Here is a 22,464-nt window from a genome sequence, read left to right as displayed (position 1 = left end):
GAAAATGGTATTCTGGCCCCGTTTTGACCACATGCTCCATCTGGTTAAAACCTGAAGCCAAGTTCTTTTTCCACAGGCCAGACACTTCTTACTCAGGGAACTGAGGGAATAATTAATGCAGCTTTCTGTAAAGCCAGCTTGTGACCATTCTTATTCACCAGAACCCATATTCACCCCTTTATTTTTCTGAAAACCAGACAGAGTTCAAACACGGCGCACAGGTTTCTGCGGTCTAGAAATCGAGCGCCACAATGCGCGCCCGGAGGAAAGGCTGTATATCACTTTGATTGCAGACCATCGCCACCTGCAGCTGAGGTGTCCGGCCAAAAACCGATCTTCACTCCCAAGAGCCTCAGCGCACCCCCACCGACGCCCCTCCAGCCTCGGGCCCGCCTCCCCGCACACCGCGCCGGGCACGCCCCACACGACAGCTCCCGGCTTCCGCCAGGGTTCCGCCGGAGGCCCGCATGCTGCCGTTACAGGCCGCGGCCGGCCGAGGTGGGGAAGCGGCCGGCAGCGGCGTCGGGAGGCCCCGGCAGGTGCGTGTGAGGGGGACCGGGCCTGGGCGGGCTGAGGTGAGGCGGCTCCGGCTGCTGACGGGGGGTGCGGGGCCTGCACCCGCCGCTCTCGGAAAGGCCGCCCCTGTTCCCCGCCGCCCCCCAGGCCCAGCGCTGCAGCTCGGCGGCCTGGCCCCCTTTAAAAACACGTGCTGCTGTTCTGCTTAATAGTGATGTACTTGTGGGCTGCACTTAGTGCCACCATAACCGGTTTGTCATACGAAGGTTTCACTGCAAAATCCATAAATGCTTCCCGTGCATCTAGCAGGAAGAGCTGTTAGGCGTCTTGCATTGCCTTTGTAGCTGTCGGTACTACTTACAGCTGTGCTACACACCTGTGTATGGAAATGACCCCTTCTAACACTGTAAACCCATATGTTTTATGTATGTTATGAGCTAAAGATCATACAAAGGCTATGCAATCAATGCTGAGGGAAAGGTAATACCCCCGTTTTCTGCATACATTTCAGGTGTGGGGACTGAAGGTTGTGATCACCTGGATAGATAAGGTGTATAAATACAGTTTGAGTAAGGTTGTGCTGTGTCCTGCTTGCTCTCGTGTCTCTTTTGTAGAGAGCTTCCTTTGGCATTTTTGTACATGATTAAGTAAACAGATTATGAAATTGGTAATACATGCTCTAGAGGTTTTGGGGGAAGAGTGTTTTCACAGTTGAGTGCTCCAAGAGCAGCTGCTGTACAGATGTGTAACAGAAGTGGTACGGTTTGAGCCCTATATGGAGGAAAAATACCCATTCCACAGAAATGTGCTGCAAACCTGTTCTCAAAACCTGAGTCTTTTCTAAATAAGATGGCCAGGTTAGAAACAAGGCTGCTATGGCATAACAGGAGCACCTTTGTGTTCCGCTGGTTCAGATCAGTGTCTGACTCAGATTTTCACAGCCTCTACAGCCATCAGCAATTTGGTGGTTTCCTGGAAGCATCTTTTTATAGAAGACACTTTTGCTTTTGTTCCTCTGTTATACCATCAGAAGTGTTCTGTCTCACTTGCCATTAGCAAACTATTGTTATATACAGTGTATTAGGCAAAGCTGTGTGGGAAATCATCCTCTCCTCAGATGCTTCTTTGTTTATATGGGGTCTGAAGGCTTTGTTCTAGTGTTTTGAAAATGTCCTCCACTATTCCTGGTGGACATTACATCAGTTATTTCTCTTTACCTGCATTTACACTTGTATCTCTGCAGACCATCATCTTGAAGCTCTGATCCAGTGTTCCGTTTTCTTCCTACAGCTGTCTCATGGTGTCTGGTAATGCAGTGCAAAGTGGACAGCAATACTTTGTAAGAGGCGTATACTGTACAGATTAATCCTGAATTGCTAAATGTAGGATAAGCCTTCCCTCTAGAAAAAAAGAGACTTTCTCACTAAGGAGAGAGGCTCATAGGATGTGCAGGATGTGCATTGAGTCAGTCCCAATTTAATCGCCTTGAGCAACACCTTACCTGTTAGGAGCCTGTCTCATGACTGATTACAAAGTGTGGCTGGGATTCCCCCCACATGTTTTTTTTAGGAGCACTCAGGTTCTTTGTGCAGAGCTTGAGTACTGAGGCCTTTCTTCGAGTACCTTGGCCTGAAACGAGCTGTTCTTTAAGTTAAAGACTTCTCATTGGACTTCACACAGTCCTTAGTACAACTGCATGTGGAGCAGTTTATTCCTCTGAGCCTAGGGCTGACTTCTCAGGAAGAGGTGTGGGAACCCTCTGCTTCAGTGCTTATAGAGGGAGCAACTCCAGGATCCTTTTTCAGGTAAATCTTTATGTCTTTGCTGTTTATATTTTTCTTCTTAGTCTTTAAGTCACTGGTACTTCAACAGGAACCCTCTTTGTGGATCTTGTTCAGATATTTGAGCGTGAATCACAAGTTTTCTGGCTTATCAATGCACTAATGAAGGCTTTGGTGAAACATCTTTGGTCATTGAGTCAAACCCCCATGCCAAAACTAAATTATTTCTCGTGCAATATTAAGATTTGAGGAAGGAATGTGTTTTCTAGGGTCATTTTTTAAGATGGGTACCTAAGACTGGAGTCCAACTAGTTCTTTATCCGCTTATATAGCTCTTTCAGTATCTTCTACAAACCAGGAGTGTCCTCACTGCCATCACTGAGGTAGGAAAGAATACAACTTGGAGCTCTTGAATGATTAGCTCAATACACACAATGGACACTGCTACCAATAATGTAGATATAAAGAAAAAACCCGAACTGCAGATGTTTTTGAGTCTATATGTCCATTTCCTGATCAGTGTTTGTGGCTTCTCTAAATGCTGCCTTGATTAACTCAAATCTCAGGAGGCTGAGCTAGCTAACATCCATTGTTAGTGTTTTATTTGTTTGCTTTCATTTAATATGCATGTTTAGCACTCAGTTAAAAATAGCAGCTAAAATGTTGGTGGAGAAATGTTGGTGGGGGGAAACAGAACAAAAGAAAATGATTTAAGAGAATCAACCAAAATGGAGCATAATTTTGCTGTGAAGGCTTTTTGGGTTTTTCATGACTTTCCATCACTCTCCTTCATTGTTATCTTCTTTGTTCTTTACAAAAGAATGGGTAAGATTCATTCCAAAAAGCTCAAGATGTCCAGCAGGCAGTAGGAGCAAGGACTGGAATTGGAAGGACATCTTGCAGGAAATTACATCCCCAGTATGTACAAGCATCACAGTACTTTTAATGTACTTACAAGAACTCAGTAAGGTGAATAAAAGCATTATTTTTGTCACACTTTTGAGTTAGTAGTAGAATTGCACATAGTGTCCAAGTCTGTCAGGGGAGAGACTGACTTAGTAGTTATGGTTATGGCATATTAGCTCCTACCTGCACTCTGTTTTTCAAGTTGTTTTTTTTTTTTTTTTGCCTGCTTCTCCAGCACTCCACACTGTTTTCCAGGACAACTCACTTCTAGTCACTAATAGGTTAGACTAGACAGGAAAGGTGGCTGGAAATCCTTTTTGCTGAGAATTCAGGGATCTGGCTTAAAATGAAGTGTCTGTGTAAGAGGTTATGGAATTAATAGACAATGGCGAAGAAGTTGCCAAACCAGATGAAGCCTTTAGGGAAAGTGCTGCTAATGATGGTCTCGGCAGCAGACGTATCGTTACTTTTTAAAGAGAGTTCTAGGGGATATCTGTGGACTGCAGACCTAGATGTTTGAGTTAGTAGAAAATACAGCAAGGTAAAAGTATTGGACACCTGCAATGTATGGTGGGGAAAAAATTGTATGGTGGGGGAAAAGCCAGTGTGGCTTTTGTAATGGAAAATGATGCCGTAAATGTCTAAAAGAGCATGTTGAGAAGTTTGGCTTACAGTCTACTCAGATTGCAGAAAGCTTTTAGACACGAGCCCTCACCTGAGCAGCCCTTGACATAGTAAGGGAGTTCCCTGTCATAAACAGTTGGTGCAAAGATAGGAAAGAGGATGTGAGCTGGCTTTACATTATTTAAGGTAGAACAGGGCTGAGGAGGATGAATTGCAAATGTAATCTGATTCATGTGGGTGGAGAGCAGTCCTGATTTCACACACTAAATGAGTGAGGTTTTTGAGCCATAATGACTAATTCTGTGAAGCTTTCTTCATCGGTAAAGTCTCAGTTTGATAGTTTTACACAGGCTCAGGGAAGACTGCGTAAGCTCACAAGGTACACAGGAACTGCCTGGTTCAGAGGGTCCTGGTTGAGAGATGTGGCGGATGTGTTGGGGAAGCACTGCATGCTTATTTTGTTGTTCCATCAGCTACTGATTCTGACCTGTGCTGGAGAGCAGGATAGAGAGGCGTCCTTTGGTCTGACCCAGCATTGACCATTCATACATTCACACGTATAATCTGTACAACTGGGAATTAGTATGAGGAATTGCCTTTCCAGAACTGGCAATGTGTTCTTATGTATATTTCTTCATCATTCATCAGGAGATATATGTGTGTGAGGAAAACCTCCCATCTGCAGGTATTTGGACCTGTAAGCCAAAAGTACATGCAAATTACAGGTGGGATTTTTTTTCTTGCCACCTTTTAGTGAAAGCTCATTAAGTACATAAGGAAGCACCTACAAATGCAGTCTCACTAGAAGTATTAAAGAAGCCTGTGTAGACTCTTGTGCCTTGACTACAGGGTGTATCTGCTGCTGAGTTGCAGTTTACATGGATTTTCAGTGTCTCTCTGATTCTGGCTTTCAGGGTCCCTTAACACTTGCCTGGGACTACCCCAGCAGTCCTGAATGCTTCAGGCACTTGTGCAGACATATTCAGCTCTTGATCTGCCTTTTCTGACTTCCATACTTTTTTTTGTGCATGTGCACACACGTGCTTAACAACTTGTATCTAGTTTGGTTACAACAGGATTAGCGATTAAACCCTGGTTCCTGTTTGAGGCACAGAAGTAGAATTTGTTTACTATCCAAGCAAGAAAATCTAGATAGAAATGAAGTTGCAGAGTTTTGTCTGTGGATTTCTACAAGAAGAGATCATGTCTCTTACTTCCCAAATACATGAGGCTTAGGCACCTTGTATGTACTGTCTTCTACAGCATGCTTTTTCATAGGTGATAAGGATTTGTATATACAAGAAGCATCCTTTTTCGAAAGCGTGGATAGGCTTTGAGGCAGAGTTTTATGTTTCATATTTTGGTATGAACAAGCAGGGAGACAAAGGTTAGACTGTTCTTCCTCTACTGCAGTCCCCTTATTCCATGTTTTTGCTTTTAAAGCAGTCACATTTCTGTATGTGACCCATTTCTTATGAGTGTAACGCTCTTTCCTACTGAGTAGGAAAGTAGCAGTTTCCTACTGCTCTTTCTAATGAGAGTTGAAGATGCTGAGATCTGTCTAGGATCAGCCTATGGCAATGAAATCACAGGTACCCTAAGGCTGCCAGTATAACATTTACATGAGAGCACCTGCAGCTTTTAAGAATTACTTAATTGGAAATGCAGTTGGTGCCAGGCAGCTCAGGTCCTGTTTCTGATGTCACATTCCATAAGAGCACAAATTACCAAATGAGTTAATGCTTCACTCAAATTGGCCATGTTTTCAGCATGTCTTTATGTGCAGCTGAGGAACTGGAAGTTCCAGTTAATACTGTCAGAAAAGTCTGGAGGTACTGTCTTCAGTGTGAAGGATTCCCTTGAATGGGTCTTTCAGAGGGTCGGTCTGATACAGAGCAGTGTTCCTCCTCCATCCCTGCCTTCCTGCAACCTTTCTTCCTATTTGCAACCTTTTTTCCTATTTGCACCTTTTTTCCTAGGCAGGGCTCTGGTTTGTGAAGGCCACCAGGCAATTCTGTCTGAGGCAGGCTGGTGACTTCGGACAAAACCTTTAAGAATTCCCACCAGGTGAAAGCACAGTTGAGAGCAGAATACCTGGCACGGAGCTGGCCATTCTATGGCAAGTCTCTGACATCACTGAATTAGTGCAGTAAAGAAACAGACGTTTAGAAGAAAACATGCCATCTCTCTGCCAGTTGTGCCTGTGTGACTGGGGGGTTTTGCTGCTTATTTTTATATGTTTATGTCTGGATTCTTCTGAAGTGAAGTGTAACACTGTTAAGGAATTGGCACTGGGGGTCCCGAGTGTAGCAATGCTGAATTTGTTTCAGTGTAGTTCAAGGAAAGTATTGCTGGTGGAGCTTTCTTGTTGAAAAACATCAGAACAAGATAAAGATTGGTTTTGATGGTGAAAGCTTTTGTAATAATTTTTAAAAGTTGATGATCTGGTGAAAAATGAGTGCTAACAGCTACATAACTATGTATATACTTCCCTTGCAGGTTCAGCTGTATGTAGCATTCTTTCTCCATTTCTGCTTATGTATGATGTTCAACCTTTACTTTTTTCCCCATGTATCTACATGCGGTTGAATTTCAGAACTGGTGAGGCATCTTCTAAAACCTGGTGTCTTTGTATTCTCTTGTAAGAGTCATTTTCCAAATCTAGTGCCAATGGGGGAATTCTAAAAGTCTGGTTTCAGCTTTTTTGTATATTCAGTATAGGAAAAGTGCATTCCCTATTGTTTTCCTAACCTCTTGTTTAAGAAAAGTAAATAGCATCTCCAGCAACACCCAAGCTTGGAGATGATCTTTTGCTAGACAAATAGAAAACTGCAAATTGTTCTTGAGTTTGAGCTAATGAGGCACTGTTTGTATCATCATCTCCAGCTCCAAAATCTTTGTCTGTTTCAGAGTACTCTATACAGTGAATAAATGTTTGTTCCTGTTTGACAGGTATAAAGTCTGTGGCACAGAAAATTAATTTTGAAGCTTGCATAGTAAATTGGTGGCAAACCTAGAAGAACATTTGCAGGTTACGTGGTTTCCCCAGGTACACACTGTTGACTGGAACAGACTACTCTTCATCTTTCCGGTAGGCTGAATTTAAAGCTTAATTTCTGTTTGTGAGATTCTAAGAGACATTTCTACAGCATGATAAACAAGTCTGTCACCGTGACTGTAAATAGGGTATCTCCCAATTCAAATGTTCTGCGTTCTGTGGAGTTTTAGATTCTACTCCAGCTACATTATTGCTTAAAATGATTGATACATGATTTTCTGGACTTCATAGGCCTGCACAATTTTTGAGGTGGTTGTTTCCAGTTTTTTGCTAACGGATTACATTAGTTGTAGGTAAAAAGTACTTAGTATTGATTCATCCTTGTTTTCAGTTTCTGAATTTCCTAACCTAATAGTTAGCCAACTTTTTACTGCTAAGAGGAGCAGAGTTGCTTTTTATCTGCAATCCTTCAAAGATGAATACTCAAACAGCAGTTTTCTGTTTGCTTATCAGGAGATCCCAATATTTGCCTAGCTTGATGTAGACATAGCTAAATCTGTCACCTGCTTCTGTAGTTTGCCTAGGTTGTCCAATGAGCTATAGCTTTCAGATGCATTGCTGTGGAGAGATGTGTAAAAATAAGTTTGTGGAAATGAGTTACTTTTAAATAAGCTTTATATTCTTTATTATATCAATTTTCTAGAACTATGCCAAGGAAACGAAAGCTGTTGGCTCAGTTAAGTGCTCTCCAAAGTGACTCCAGCTTCCCTTCCTTTGATGCCTTGGGGAGCTTGAACGCTAAACTTGATGGTGATTCTTCTCCAAAAAGCAGCAAATATTTTGCCGCAGAGAAAAAAAATTCTTCCCATCTAGAAGCAGATTTTTTCAACCAGCCCTGTATTAGCCTGGCCAAGTCCTTTCTGGGACAGGTAAGACACCAACGCTGGGATTACTGTACTGGAGCATGTGCTAGCTAATAACTTAGTGTAACAGGATAAAATTCTTCTTTCCGTCATTTGACTCCAAGACTTTGCTATTTTAAGAATACAGCTCTCATTCCTTCTCTTGTTAAATGCAGTGGAATTTAAAGACTAGTAGCTCAGTCTATTTTGGATGGAGTCAGAGGAGTAATTTTACAGGTTTCATTTAATATTGCATTTCAGAATTAGTTTCTGTGGATTTTTTCTCCCTCTTTTTCTGGTTTACTGAAATGTACTTTGCTGTTTATGGTTTGAAGGTTGTGTCGGGCCCATTATTTTCCTTTCAAGTATTCCTTTATTTGTTTTTGGCTCTTGCTTAGCTCAGTGTAAAGTAATGCTCTGCAGTCAGCAACATCTCCTTCTCTGCCTCCCTTTTACTATCTTGTGATACTGATAGCATGGCAGGTCCTCAGCCTTTCTTGACCAGTATCCACTGTCGTAGTGTACTTGAGTATTTCATTTTTATCTGCATGTTCAGCAGACTGCTCAGTACTTTCCTGCTGACCTGTATGCTTTGAAAGTTGTCTCTCATACTACTTGCTTTCATTTCTGCTGTTCTGAGTAGCTCATTGTCAGTACACATGGTGAGCTCTCTGATGATCACTTCTCTGAGGTTATTACAACCATGTGAGGTAGCACAGGCCTGAGCGTGGAGATGTTTAGGACTCTGCAGTCCCACAGTTCACTCCAAATCTTCACTCCAAAACCTGTGGTTCCTATCTTCTGTTTCTGAGTTTTAAAGACATTACTGGTTCATGAAAGGACCTTCTCCCTTATCCCATTCTAGAAGCTTTGAGGAATCTCTGAACTTGTTAAAAGCCTTTGGAAATGAGAGCGGGGGAGATGAAACGTCTCTCTTCTGCTTAACGAGTCCTTCAAAAAACTCTCCCACTCTTTCCATGGGAGGGAATTCCTCCAGTGTTTTCCCTACAAAATGTTCCAGTCTGGGACTTCCTAAATACAATTGCAAAACGTGTTTTTATTTTCACTGCTCTGGTCTTATCTTCTCTTGAGTCTTTTTTTTTTTTAATACCTTTATTGTCAGTAGTGTGACCAGACCCTCTGGGTTCTCATTGGTTTAGATAACTCTAGGAATTTGTTCCACAAACTGTTGGGTTTGGCCTCTCTTGCTGTGTCTAGTGCTTTATTTTATTTTCTAAGGATATTGTCTTGCTTGTAATTGATGCCTTTGCTCTGTTTTTTAACCCTACTGGGGTTTTTTGGTCTGTCTTAACCTCTCTCTGATACGTCATGTGTGCTATCTTTATAGACATCCTGCTAGAGGTTTGGCTTTCCAGCTTTGACCTCTGGCTGCCTCTTCCAAGTTCTTCCTAACAAGTTTCCTCACTTTACGTAATTTCCCCTTTTTGCTGGTAAGCAGAACCCTGACAGATTAATTTTGGACCTTGATGCTTGTGGAAGGACACTGAACTTCATGGTCGTGACAAAAGTTGTTTTCAGGGATAAGTCTCTGGAAAAGCCTTTGCATTTTACTCTGGATAAGTTTGAGATTTTAGTCTTCTTTTGTGAGATCCCCAATTGCTCACTCTGCAAAGCATCTGATGCTGTCTGAAAAACCATCATTTGTGTCCTGTCCTACTGTGATATTTACTTGGTCTATATGAGAATACCTGAATCTCCCAGTACTGATGCATTTTTTGTCATCTTAATGACTCTGACACCCTTATGCCATACAGTTACCCTGAGCAGATATTTTAGTTCTAATTCTGTATTTTTCCTATTTAGGCCTAGAATTACATGCCAGGCAATTTCTATCTTAATTTTAGATTTTCTTAAAGTATAACTCCCAGTCTCCCATGACCGATTCTATTCTCTCATTTTCTTAGAATTAAAACAATAATGGTATTTTAGTGTTTTGTTACCTCAATTCTACCAAATTTTGGAGGTGCCTGATATAGTAATACTGCTTAACCTTAAATGTGATACTTGGGAACAAAAAAACCAAACCAAAACATACATGCAGCAAATGGCTTCTCAAAACAAACTGTCGTAACAGCAAGATACATCCTCAGTGCGAAATAAAAGCTTCTATAAAATAGTTTGCTGTGAAGTATTGTGAATGATCACCATTCTTTAACTGTGAATGTTTGGTGTGTCTGAAGACTCGGGGAAATGCCTGAATGCTTTCAAAATCGTAACTTAACCACTGTATTTCATCACAGTGAAAGAGCAGCGTGGCCACATGGGTGTGCTTTTGGCGTGTTTATAGGCAATTGCAAAACACCAGTGCATTTTTCATAAAAATAATAAACTTATTATTTTCAACAATATGAGAAGCACTGCAGGGAGATGGTGAGAGACCAGAATGGCAACATTTGAGACTGACTGCTGGAGCGTCCATGATCCCATCAGTAATTGCATTAGCAATCCAGCACAAACATCTGTTAGGAATTGAGCTTTGTTTCTTGAAAGTAATTTTTTTCAATGGCTGGTTTTCCAATATGGAAGTGCTGAATATAGTAGAATGAAACTGATAGCTGTTGCCTAAATTAGACTATACTGCAGAATTTCTGAAACACAAGTAAAATAAGAAATTTAGAAATCAGATCAAACCACAAAAACCTTTGTATGAAGTTTAGTGATTGTTTTCTTTTTACAGAGAATATTCTCAGTGTCGCGGGTTTTACCCTCCATCTGCTTTGTTTTATTTAAGGAGGTACCAGAAGCAAGGAACACACTGTAATAACAAGGATCTGTTGTTGTGTGCCTGAAGCCAATTTCCAGCTCTCCTGCACTGCCCCTCTCCACGGTGCAGAAAATACAGAAATAGCATCAGTACTCGCTCTGGTTGTGATTATCTCTGTGGTTAGGGAGTAGGACTTGTTTGAACCATCTCTGTGGAGAGAGACTATCTAATCATAACAGTTATGTAATTGTGCTACTCTCATGTTTCTCCTGATCTAAAGAATATATTCGTGATGCTTCAAGATTGATATTGGTGGTGCTTTTTTGCCTTAAACCTGGTGGATTGTGGTGGAGAATAGAGAAAATAACCAAAATAACCACAAATCAACTCTGTGGGCTTTACTGTATATAGGATCATAAACTGATTTTTTATGATACTGCCACATCTAGACACTCCAGGCATTTCATGGAATTAATGACAGGTAGGAACTTCTTGTACTGGGCTGCGGCCTGGCCAGCAGAAGCTGTTAGCTTACAGACTGAGCTGCTTGCTGGAGAGGAGGGGATGCAGTACTATCAGGTCCTTTTGTTCCAGTTTCTTTGTTTCCTCAGCTTGTGTGCTCTGGTTATTTTGCACAGAGGGTTGCTAACTGATGCACTCTGACCTCTCTTTCAGATTTTAGTTCGCAAACTTCCTGATGGCAGAGAACTCTGGGGGAGGATTGTTGAAACAGAAGCTTATCTGGGTGGGGAAGATGAAGCTTCCCACTCGAAAGGTGGGAAGCAGACTCAACGAAATGCAGCTATGTTCATGAAACCAGGAACTCTGTACGTGTATCAGATCTATGGGATTCATTTCTGTGTGAATGTTTCCAGTCAAGGTAAGTTGAGGCTGAAAGAGTTTTAATACCTACAGCATAGGGTTGATATTTCAAGCTACATCTGCCATGTTGCTGTCACTTGTCAGCTCCCTATGGGCTCTGTCAACTTGGGGACTTGCTGTCATCTTCTTCCCTTAGGGCCTGGGTTTTGCTGTTGGGAATGGCACGTAACTGTGGACAGACAGTGTATTAACTTTGGATATTACAAGCAGGGCCCATCTCCAGCTGCACAGCTAGCCTGGTGGGGTTTGGGTCCCAGCTGTGAACTGTTGAGGCCCAGAAAGACAGGAAGGTCTGGAGGAGAATCTTGATCAGTTTCAATGACCTGGGCTGCTGCCTCAATTGGGTGGTTCAGTGAACTCTGTTCCTTGAAAGTGGTGATGCAGAATTTGGAGTCTTAATGACAGCCTAAATCTTAGTGTCTGTTGTCATGATAAGAAACTCTTCTGTCTCCTACATTTATCTTCAGAAGATGGGGAAAACAAAGAGGTCTGAGATGTCCTAAGCTTAAGCAAAGAGTCAGTGTAGGAGTGTTTTAGCTGCTTTGTTGTTCCTTTAAACAAAAAATCAAAATACCCAGACTGTTACAGAATCTTCCATCTTTTATTATTCTCAATATAATCAACCCCTAATCAAATTATTTTAGAACTTACTGGGACTCCCTCCTTCCTCAGCCTCTGTTAACAAGCAAGTGCTACTTCCAAACCTTGGAAACTTCTTTCCTGTAAGAATGACAGTGTTTGCCTTCCTATGAAGTTACTCATTAATGGGACGCTGTAAAACAGCGGCAGGTATTTCTAAGATAAATACTCATTTTGTTAGGAAAAAAATTCAACAGTAATTTCTTTTTTGCTATTTCAAAGATACAGCTTAAAAAAACCCACCGCTCATGTATTCCAAAGAGGAAAGCAAATGTAACTGTGACTGTTAATCCTCAGGTTTTGGCCTTTGGACAGGAGCCAGGCAGAAACACAGGGCCAGGTTACAGTGTGGGGGAAGAGCCTGTCTTCCTAAATGGAGGTCTGGAGTCTGGTGGATGAACACATGTGGGTTTCATTACATTGTCCCTGCCAAATCTGTTCACATAATGAAAGCAGAACGGCTTGTTATTCAGGATGGGTCTCTTAGTACTTGAAATACTAGGAATAATGATTTTTATTAAAAAAAAAAAAGATGCTTAGCCCTCGAATTCTAAAAAATTATTTGAAATTTATACTCTGGGAATTTTTCTCTTACATACCCGTGTTTAGCTTTCTAGCAAATCAGTTAGAGCTTGCTGTTGGGATGGATTTAGTTGGGACTTTTTTGTTATAAACTTATTCTCCATCAGCCTGCCATACACGCAGCTATGTTGACACCAAGCACAGCTGTCACTACCAGCTTTGTCAGGAACACACTAAGGTAAACAGCATGGCTGTGTGTGTTGTGTGTCATAGATGCACCTACATAAGCAGGATGTACTCCTTTGGTGTGTTATCTCATGTGCAGATGTGTTGAGAGAAAGAATCTGGGGAGGGATTGTACACAAGATGCTTTTCTCACCTTAGTATAGGTGGAGAAGAAGCCTGTCCTGTCATTTAGTCTGAGGAGCTGTCTTTTGTGGTGGCACTTCTGCACGTGGGTCAAAGGCAAAAGCATTTAATTCTTTGGATATGGGACAGATCTTGGAAACTTTGTTTTGAATCTGGCTGTGTCTGTGCACAAAACACATGGAAACACTGGCAAAACCAAAAAACCTTGTCGTGGCATAGCTTGGTCCTTCTTAGTAGCACAGATCATGCTCTTATTGCAAGAATTCCCTACAAATGCTGTGAAAACCTGAGTGACTTACCAGGAAACTATAAAAGGAACATGAACATGTTATTTCTGAAGGTGTCACTTTGGAAAGATAAAAATTACTGAGAGAACACTAAATGCTTTTCAAAGGGTGCATCTCCAGTGAAGTCCCAGAGCTGCATCATTCTTCTCTTGGATTTTGGCTGTGCAAAGTTGCAGAGCACCAGGAGTTAAACAGTGGAGAACATGGAATGGTTGCATCTATTCCCATGTATTATCTTCTGCCTCCTGTGATCTCCTAGGATGTTTCATATTTTCCCCTCAACTGTCTTCCAAGCTGAAGGTTTTTACTCAGTTATTCTGTCCTTAGGCTTTTGCTCCAAAGCCAGTCTATAACTTTGATCCTGGTTTCCTGTCCCTGAATCTCTTCCAGTTCTGTTATAGGTTTCTGTAGATGGAGGGGTGGAGCAGAACAAGTCTAGACATGCACATACAACAGGAGAGCAACTTGATTTATACAAGTAGTTGGGGTTTACATCTGGGAATACTGTATGGCATTGCCACAGCAAAGTGGAGTAGTGAAGAGGGGAAAGGGAAAGGTCTTGGGGGTTTCCTGATGTCTTCATACACACAAATTGACCCTTTTTTAAGCCATTTCAGTTTTCACCTGGATGCATATTAGCAAAGATCATATTGAATGACTTGAGAATGAGGGGGAAACCTGAGGTTGATTTCAGGAGAAATCAGTTACAGAGATTTTCCAAATGGATCTTGAAAGATATTTCTGTTTGGCCATCGGGTGGCTTGCATCAAAATGCTCATGCAGTTGTACACTGATTTTTAACAAAGCATGGATTTCTGGACACGGAGCGAGCACAGAGATTTAACTGAGATCTAGGATGGGTTGAGGTGGTTTAGTAAAGTTAGCACTGAGGAATAATCACAACTTCTCAGCTGGCTTAGATTAAACTATCTAGTTTGAAGTGTAGGCAAGTGCTTTTGCTGCTTAAATTACAGGATCCTTGTGGGAGGAAGGCAAGCAATTCAGAGAACAAGTATAACCTCATCAGTACTGGCAGCGACTGCTGTGCGGCTGCTTCTCAGACTCTTGAACTAAATGACCATGGAGCTTATCTGGAGCTACCAGCTTAATGGAAGCAGCTGCCATTTGACTGGACAGAGATCAGAGTGCTGCGCTGTCCCTGGTGTCTGTGCCTACCTTCTTGGACCAGACACTGCACAGGGCAGTCCCAGACACACGCTGCTGGGACCAGGCAAGCAGCATGAATTGGACTGCTGCAGCAGACTTTTGTTTTGAAAACAGTTTAACACTGCCTTTAGTCATTATGGTCTTTAATCAGCTCAGGATCTGAGACCTATATGACAGTCTGACTTTGCTGTGATTTGTTGCTCTGGAATCTGCCAAGGTGTGCATTTTGCTGCCAAATCTGAATGAACAGCTTGTAAAATCAAGATCCCAGTGATGCTTTACCCTGGCCCAGTATCACACTGCGTGGTCTTCCCCCTGCCTTGCAGATCTTAGACTAGGACTTTGAAGGAAGTGTTTCGGGAGCAGCGAGAGTCAGATGGGTGGAGACAAAACTTTCTTCCCTTCGGTGGCCAGAAGCTGTTTCCAAGAATGGGAGCTGGAGCCAGTCCAGGGAAGCAGCAGCAAGCTGTGCTGTGGGGGTGTGGGACTTCCCTCCGATCAGTTTATGATTTCTAGCTGCTCAGAGAGAGAATTTGCCTCAGCATTGTTGTTAGATCCCAGCTTTTAGCTCTGAATGCTACTCATTATATGGAGTGACTCTTCAGCATGGGTGGTAGATACCCTGCATCTCTGGACTGGCACTGCTGCTGATGGTGTGTCAGCAGCCCTATCTGTGCCAGGCAGATGCTGAAGCCAGGTAACCCCTGAGAGCAAACTGCTGCAGGCTGTGGGAGGGAGGGAGGCAGCTGAAGCATTCTGGCAGGCAGGAGCTGAGTCGGAAGGAAGCTGCTCTTTGGTAGTTAAAATAAAACTTCTGATGTGCAAATATGCTCAGAAGGACCCGAACATGAGCCTGGGGTGCGGGGACAGATGGGGCAGAGAAGGCAGTAGCTCGTCATGGCATCCCTGCACTCTTGTCTGCTGTCTCCACATCTACCCAAAGCTCTTGTGGTGTTGCTGTCACATTTGGGGACTGCTGGCTCTGGGCAGAGCATGGTGTCTGTGCTGCAAATAGATAGTGCAAAAACTGTCTTCTGGTGGAAATGCAGAGACAGAAATGCTGCATATCCCCTGCCGGGGCTCTGGAAGCACCTGCAGTTTCTCTGAGTGCTTGTCACTCTTCACGTGAACTCCCAAGGCCACAGTTTAATTCAAGTGTAACCCCGGTTTCCACTTGCATTTGTGAGGGATGAAAGCAAGTATAGTAATTAAAGGATTGCTCAGAATCCCACAGTTGTTCCTGGCAAGTGAGGCAGCATCCTGATGCGAAGGATGTTTCTTTATGCATGGATGAAAAGCAGAATTAGGACATGTAGCATGTTCTTAAAAATCTAAAGTGACCTTTGAGCTCTAAATCACTATAGAACAGGGAAGCAGCTTTTGGCTGCCAGATTAGCATCAATCCCCTCCCTCAGAGAAGGGAGTGCCTGGGAACAGATTGCTGACAGCTGTTGGAAAGAAGTCTGTTGACTTCACTGAGACATACTGAGGGCAAAGGGGGCTTGGAGCAGGTCTGGGGCAATAGACACACCTCACAAAGCCAGGAATCAGGTTCTCAGTCAGTAGGCTCAGCTGGGAGCCCAGAAGGGTAATTTAGTGTGGGAGTTGTACAAAACATGAAGGATTCTGGTTTTGGAAATCGCAGTCCTTAAGATCTGTCAGTGCCTACAAAAAAAGCTCTTGCCAGGCCTGAGCACATCTCCAGATGTTTGAGGTGGGAGAGGGGATTGTTCGGAGCAGCATCATGGAGCATGCAGATGCTGGCAGGAATGCTGCGGGTGGCCCCAGCACAAGGGGTGCTGCGTGGGGCAGTGCTGCACCAGCTGCTCTCCTCACCCACTACAGGTCATGAGAAGACCTTCCCTGATGTCCAGTGGAAAATACCAAGGAAGTGCTTATGTCCCTCTTAGACTGGAGATGCTTATCGCAGGGGAATGGCTGTGCTCAGAGCTGCACGTTTCCTTCACTGTCACCAAAACTGGGGAGGGCAGCTGGTAAGGGCTGGAGTTTCCTAAGACTCCTGATAGGGCAGCAAACCACCTTTGAGAAGAGAACCTGTCAGTTTTCTTCACTTCTTGTCACAGAAAGGGCTTCTCTGCTGAAGTGATGCTTTCAGAGCCATGCATCCCACAGCCAGACTCTGCAGCCCCATCCTGCCACAGGCTCCCATCTTGCGAGAGCTTCCTTGGCATAGGGATTCAGCTTGCTCTTAGTCATGGCTATGCAGTTACCCAAAGCCATGGTCATCCCTCCATGAGGATGTTTGAATTGGGAACACCTGCAGCAAGGGCATGCACATAACAGGGGCTGCTCTCAGTGCCTGCAGCTCCTTCACAGGTTTCCCTTTGTCCAGTCTATCTCTGCAAGCTGCCTCTTTCTGCTGGCAGCATCCAGACCTGTTCCCCTCTCCTTTTTTAGTGGAGTTCTTGTAATCAAGAGTTTATTATAAATCCACTGGGTCTGGGAGCGGCTCTGGATAGCTATGCCAAAACTGAACCATATGTGTATTTTTCCTGAACATTCTGCTGACATAAGAAACACCTCTTGCCCTCTGGCAAGCCTTGGAGCAGCAGCTAAACTTAGTAACATCGAGAAGTGGGGTTGGGGAAGAGCAAGTCAGCACCATGAGTAAAGGACATGGAGCTATGGGAACTGGACATTCAGAAGAGGGAAGGGAGAAAGCTGACTCCAGAGCCTGGTGCTTAATGCAAAGCTGCCCAATGGAAGGACAGACCCTGTGGTTGGTTGTGTGCTGCAGGCAATTCCCTGCTCCATCAGGCTGAGCTGCAGGCTGAAAGCTGAGATGTTCTTAACAACCCTGTACTGACACATAGTTCTTGTTCCATGCAGGGGAAGGGGCTGCAGTATTGCTTCGCTCTTTGGAACCTCTGCAGGGATTAGATGCGATGAGAGAGATGCGCAGTGCTTCAAGGAAAGGACCCACAAAGCTGCTGAAGGACTGGCAGCTGTGTAATGGACCCTCCAAGCTCTGCCAGGCATTTGGGATTGATAAGACTTTTGACCAAAGAGACCTGGCACAAGATGCTGCCATCTGGATGATACCTGGACCTGATCTACCAGGGGAGCAGGACGTGGTAGCCACAACAAGGATTGGTATTGGTAACAGGGGAGAGTGGACACAGAAACCCCTCAGGTTTTATTTACAAGGAAACAGATTCGTGAGTGTTGTAGACAAGAAAACGGAGAGAGAGATGGCAGCAATGGGACAGCTTTCTTGTCTTGCAAGTGTGGCACCAAGCAGGACTTGAGCTGTGCTCTGTATTATAGCTGTGTGGTGGCAGCAGCTGCGGCAGACAGAGGGACCTGGAGGTTTTAAAACAATAAATGTACTTCATTACAATGAATGGGGCAAGGTGGAATTTTATGTGTGGGGCAGGCTGGCCTATGGCTGCCAGCCAGAACTGAGCTTGGTTTGGGACGTCAAAGGGCACTTTCTCTTGTGCCAATTAACTGCTTAATTAAGGTGGATGAGTGGCAAAAGAGCTGGGAGGAGAGGAGGTAAAGGAGGGATCTTACTGTTGTCTACAACTACCTAGTGAGAGGGTGCAGAGAAGACAGAGCCAGGCTTTTGTCAGACAGGATGAAGGGCAATGGGCACAAGCTGGAAAACAGGAAATTCTTATTAGCTGTATGGAAAAAATGTTGACTGTGAGAGTGGGCAAACACTAGAACAGGGGCCCAGAGAAGCTGTGGGACATTTGAACCTCCACCAGGCAAGCTCCTGAGTGACCTGACCTGACACATCTTTGAGCAGAGTTTTGGACAGGAGACCTGCAGCAACCCATTCAAACCTATACCAGCCTATAACATCCAGCCTAGAGAACAAGAACAGGTTTTGTTTGTTTTTCCAGCTGCTTTTGAAACCAGTTCAATGGAAAACTTACCATTGTGTGAACCACAACACAGAACACATCAGTACTGTAGCCTGCCATGAGGTACAGGGGGAGGAAAACCTCTATGATTCAGCACAGAACCTGCAGCCATACTGGGAAGTTGAGGGGTGACAGGGTCACCCCTACATCCCCACCCTTCCTCACCTTGGAATTCACAGGCAAGGTTTTCAAAACCCTTGTCCCATCGTATGAAAAACACCTTGTTTGGTGCCTTCTAAAGAGCCCTTGTTACGCTGATTGCAGGAGCTTACCTTGAGATGCAGTTGCTGGGGGCTGGTAGATCTGATTTTCTAGGTTGGATATTGCTTTTGCTCTTCTGTAACATCCCTCTTGCAGCTGCAGGGGAAGACTCAAGGGACTGTAAGCAGCTGTCATTGGGTATGTGGTGCACTGGGGCCACCAGGCTCCCCCAGCGCCTCACTGGTGGAAGATAAGTTACATAAAGCTCACAGTTTCACCCAGTTTGTGTGGGCAAGTGAAGCTGTTCTGAGAGCCTGCAACTGGGAAAAGCTCCAGCTTGTGTGTGTGTGGTATAAGGGAAGGTCTTAAAGAGGAGCCTGACAATTTTTTAACAACGTACACCCCTGGAAGCCACCACCATGGAGGTAAAGGTCTCCCTCCTGCCCTTTCCCTGGGTACTGTCACAGAGCAGTGAGCAGCTCCAGGGAACAGGGGCCTTGCACAGGCCAGGGGTGAGCTGGTGTAGGCTCCTGCTGTCCTCAGAAACAGGGCTGTCCCCTCCTGTAGCCCCAGGAGGGCTGGAGGAGCAGTCCTGAACTAGATCAGGAAACATGGCTATGTACAGACCTGTATCTTGTTTTTCAGCTGGACAGCTTTAATGCAGGCCAAGGTCCCAGTCCGGTTCTCTGCAGCCACAGCCATGCTTGTAGGGACAGGAATAAAGGAAGAAAACAAGCCTCAGGGGACAAGTCTGAGTGCCTTTAGCACCAGCTGGTGCCACATACTTGCAGCCTGGCCCGCTAATTTCCATCCTGCTCAACAACCAAGCTCCCCAGCCCTCAATAAAACCTGGAAACCCTGAAACCCACAAACACACAGGCTGCTTGGTGACAGCCATGGTCCAACAGACATTTAGTAGTAAGAGTACTGGGAAGAGGCAATAATAGGCTATGACACAGGGAAGGAGTCATTCCCATTCATGAAACCATTTACTTGTGGTGCTTTGCCTTCCTACCTCTGTTCTCACTGCTGCCAGATAACAATGATCAGACAGAATTCCTTGGTGCCTGGGGCCATTCCCCTAAAGCCAGGCCAACTCCATTCTGCTCTGGGGCAGAGGCCAGGCATGCTCTGCCATGGGGACAGGCTGCTCACAGTACTCACACTGAATGACCCGCAGTGTTGTTAATGAAGAGCAGAAAAAGCACTTCCGATGCAGCAGCGTCCAGCCAAGGGTGACCTACCGGCAGGAACACTGCAGTGGGAATCTTCTGGGCTACCCTCACAAGCCCAGGGAGGGGCTCTGCACCAGCAGCTGCCATGCTGTGGATGTGGCACAGCAGGAATCCAGGCTGACCAAGCTGTCCTGGAGCAGGCCCCAAACCCCTCACACAGACCAGCCTCAGCTGCCACCACAGGCAGCAGGTGGGAAACTCAGGCACAGAGGGGGAGAGAGAACCTGCTCTGTGCCACATGGCAAGAAGGAACTGAAGTCACCTCCTGCAGTTTTTAGGCATCTTTTCTACTGTCAGTATGGAGAGTGTAGCAGGTTCCCATCCTTTGCCATCAGTCACTTTAAGAGGGATTGGAAAACTGAAATCACGGGGTCCTCGTGGCTGGTCACTACCAGCACACTGCGGAACTTGTCAAACAGCATCAGCAGCTGGGAGCGACGCATGTTCTCGTTGTACATGATCTCCTCCAAGTGGTGCCGGCCCCGGAAATAGTGCAGCAGCCTGTGCAGAAGGAGAGGAAGGAGAGCAAGGGAGCACGTGAGCCAAAAGCAAGCATACACAGCCAGAACTAATCCCGACACCCTCAAGGTTTCCTCTCCCATGGGACGTAAATCAGAAAGCATGTGGATTGTATCCCTCATTAACATGAAAAGTAAAGTGAATTAAATAGGTTCTTACGTGAGGCATGCCTAGCACAGAAATCCCATGGAAAAGCAGGGACTCCCCCATTTCAGCACTTTGTAGCCATACTCTTTGTATGAAAAGGCTTCCTCGCCTAGGGATTTCCCAAGATTGTCAATTGTCAATGTAGTTTTATCCCCAGACATTGAGGAACCACACCTGCCAACAAGCCTTGAGAAATCAGGACATGGCAGATTTACTTCTGCGCTCTCTTAGCTGGGCCTACAGTGCCCTTTGTCATAGCTGTGCATCAGCCTGGGTACCTACACTTGCTTTTAGAATTAAAAGCTTGTCTTCCCTCTCAGTATCGCAAGGGGCATGGCAGCTACAGGTCATGTACTCCTAAGGTTGGTCAGGTTGGGTTAGGTGGAATAGTCACAACAGGGAGACGGAAATCCTTATTACACGCACTACAGAGAAGCCTTGGGAGTTAAAAAGCTCCCAAAGAGCCTCAAAACACTGAAGCCTAAGCCCAAACAAGACTGGCTTTTTAAATTCCTAGTCCTCCTTCAGTATAGACAGGACAGATGCCCCTTTGCTCGCCACCAACACGCTACAGACATCAGATAACCTCAGCCCTGCACAGCAGGGTCTAAACCAAACCACTGCAGGAAGTCCCTGATGACTGAGAACCTGCTCCCCAGAGACCCTTCAGACCCTTAACTCTAAGCCAGTCCTCCAGACAAAGCTCAGGTTTGCTGCTCGGTCTCTTAACAACCTCCCAAGCATAGGAACCATACTGCCTGTCACTGCCATCCTCCTGCATGTCAGGGCCCAAACGCATATGCGAGGATCGCTTCCCCAGCCATGCAGATGGATGTGTGTCCGTATGCGTTACACATCATGCTCTGCTTTGTGCTTCAGCAGCTTTTGCTTATGTTTCCATACCAGCTGCAGTTCAGGAATATGCTGCCCTGCTACTTCATGCCAACTGACAGTACAAATGAGTGGAATTAATCATAGTCCTCATGCAGAAACAGCCCTCGAAAGACACCAAATGTGCCTTATAGTATTCCTGCCTGTTTTCACCTGATGGCAGGATGGGGCCTCTCATGCTTTCCCTGAAGGATCAGCGTTTGCCTGGCTCTCTTGCTGCTCAGAATAGGCACTCCTGTCACCTGTTAGCCTTCATGGGTGACTGGAAATGAGACCCCATGCAGCAGGTCTCACTCCATCTTGCCCTCCCTCTACACTGCACAGAGCAAGTTTCATCTCTAGTCCACTACTGCTTGTGTTTCTCTGCTCCCCGGTTTGCTACGTCCCTCCTCTCACCTCACTCTTGTTCCCCAAAGAGTTTTGCGTAAGCTCAGAGCTGGGATCCTCATTGCCTCATCCCTTCTGGCAGCCCAGGGCTGTGCAGCCCCACACATGCTGCAAACTCCCTTCTGCTCTGATGTTCCTCTGCCAGCTCTCAAGTTGGCACCATTATGTAGAACATAATTGCTATGTCTCTGTACCTGCAGTACAAACAAACAACAGATGGACAAGCTCCAGTCGTATTTACCTTTCCACTGTCTGGGCTGTGCATTTGCCTTTTGCAGTTATCTCCCACTGGGTATTTAAATCAGGCTAATTGGCTTCTTCTTCCCCTAGGGTGATGGCAACCACCGTGCACTGAGAAGTGGCCATTAGCAAGGACAGCATTGGTTTGAGTGGGCATATGTCAAAACCAGGCCATCTCCTGAGGTATTAACATGAATTTTTGCATGTTGTATCTTGTAACACTGTTCAGAAAGTGACTTTGAAATAGGTTTTTAAAGCTGCAGCTTCTCTCCCTTTTACAGAGCTGCTCTCTGTGATTGCCCATGCTCTCATCTCCTGCATAGCTGTCTTCTATGCAAATGATTATGAGCTGGCTTTCAACAGCAACACAGACTAAGCAGAGTTTTCCAATAAATAAACCCATCCTATATTCAAACGGAGCCTGGATTTGTAACTGGTCAGGATGAAATATTTTCCACTCCAATAAAAGCTGGAGAGGATATTAAAGAATATCACAAAAAAAGCCAGCTGGAAGACACCCCCAAAGTCTAGTCCAGTATCCTGCTCCAGCAGGATTAGTGCCAATGCTGTAGCATTTTCTAGCCTAGCTCTGAAACGCTCCAAGGACAGAGATTCCCCCACATACCTGGATAA

General features: G+C 44.8%; 2 protein-coding genes across 12 annotated transcripts in view; one reads left to right on the top strand and one right to left on the bottom strand.

The window, feature by feature from the left end:
- The first annotated feature begins 449 nt into the window (after positions 1 to 449).
- On the top strand, positions 450 to 17,683 carry MPG (N-methylpurine DNA glycosylase). 4 transcript variants are annotated; one of them, XM_061358229.1, is made up of 5 exons: positions 450 to 539; positions 2,174 to 2,321; positions 7,529 to 7,754; positions 11,128 to 11,332; positions 17,169 to 17,683. In XM_061358229.1, the coding sequence occupies exons 3-5, from the start codon at positions 7,533 to 7,535 to the stop codon at positions 17,585 to 17,587; spliced, it is 846 nt and encodes a 281-aa protein (XP_061214213.1). In that variant the 5' UTR covers positions 450 to 539; positions 2,174 to 2,321; positions 7,529 to 7,532; the 3' UTR covers positions 17,588 to 17,683. The 4 variants fall into 4 exon arrangements, with proteins under 4 accessions (XP_061214213.1, XP_061214212.1, XP_061214210.1 ...); XM_061358226.1 differs by lacking the exon at positions 450 to 539 and adding an exon at positions 556 to 575; XM_061358228.1 differs by lacking the exon at positions 2,174 to 2,321 and having other exon boundaries at positions 517 to 539.
- A 2,020-nt stretch (positions 17,684 to 19,703) lies between these two features.
- Positions 19,704 to 22,464, bottom strand: part of NPRL3 (NPR3 like, GATOR1 complex subunit) — a 45,635-nt gene continuing 42,874 nt past the window's right edge. For all 8 annotated transcript variants that reach the window (XM_061358217.1, XM_061358218.1, XM_061358221.1 and 5 more), the window contains one exon: positions 19,704 to 20,148. In XM_061358217.1, the coding sequence (XP_061214201.1) occupies positions 19,983 to 20,148 (166 nt within the window). In that variant the 3' untranslated portion in view covers positions 19,704 to 19,982. The remainder of the gene's footprint in view (positions 20,149 to 22,464) is intronic.

The sequence above is a fragment of the Neopsephotus bourkii genome, unplaced genomic scaffold (genome assembly GCF_033783945.1).
Source record: "Neopsephotus bourkii isolate Nb327-2 ecotype Australia unplaced genomic scaffold, CSIRO-AGI_Nbou_v1 NB_940, whole genome shotgun sequence".
NCBI classification, from domain to species: domain Eukaryota; kingdom Metazoa; phylum Chordata; class Aves; order Psittaciformes; family Psittacidae; genus Neopsephotus; species Neopsephotus bourkii.
Note: the sequence above shows the minus strand (reverse complement) of the source record. Positions and strands in the feature narration are given on the sequence as shown.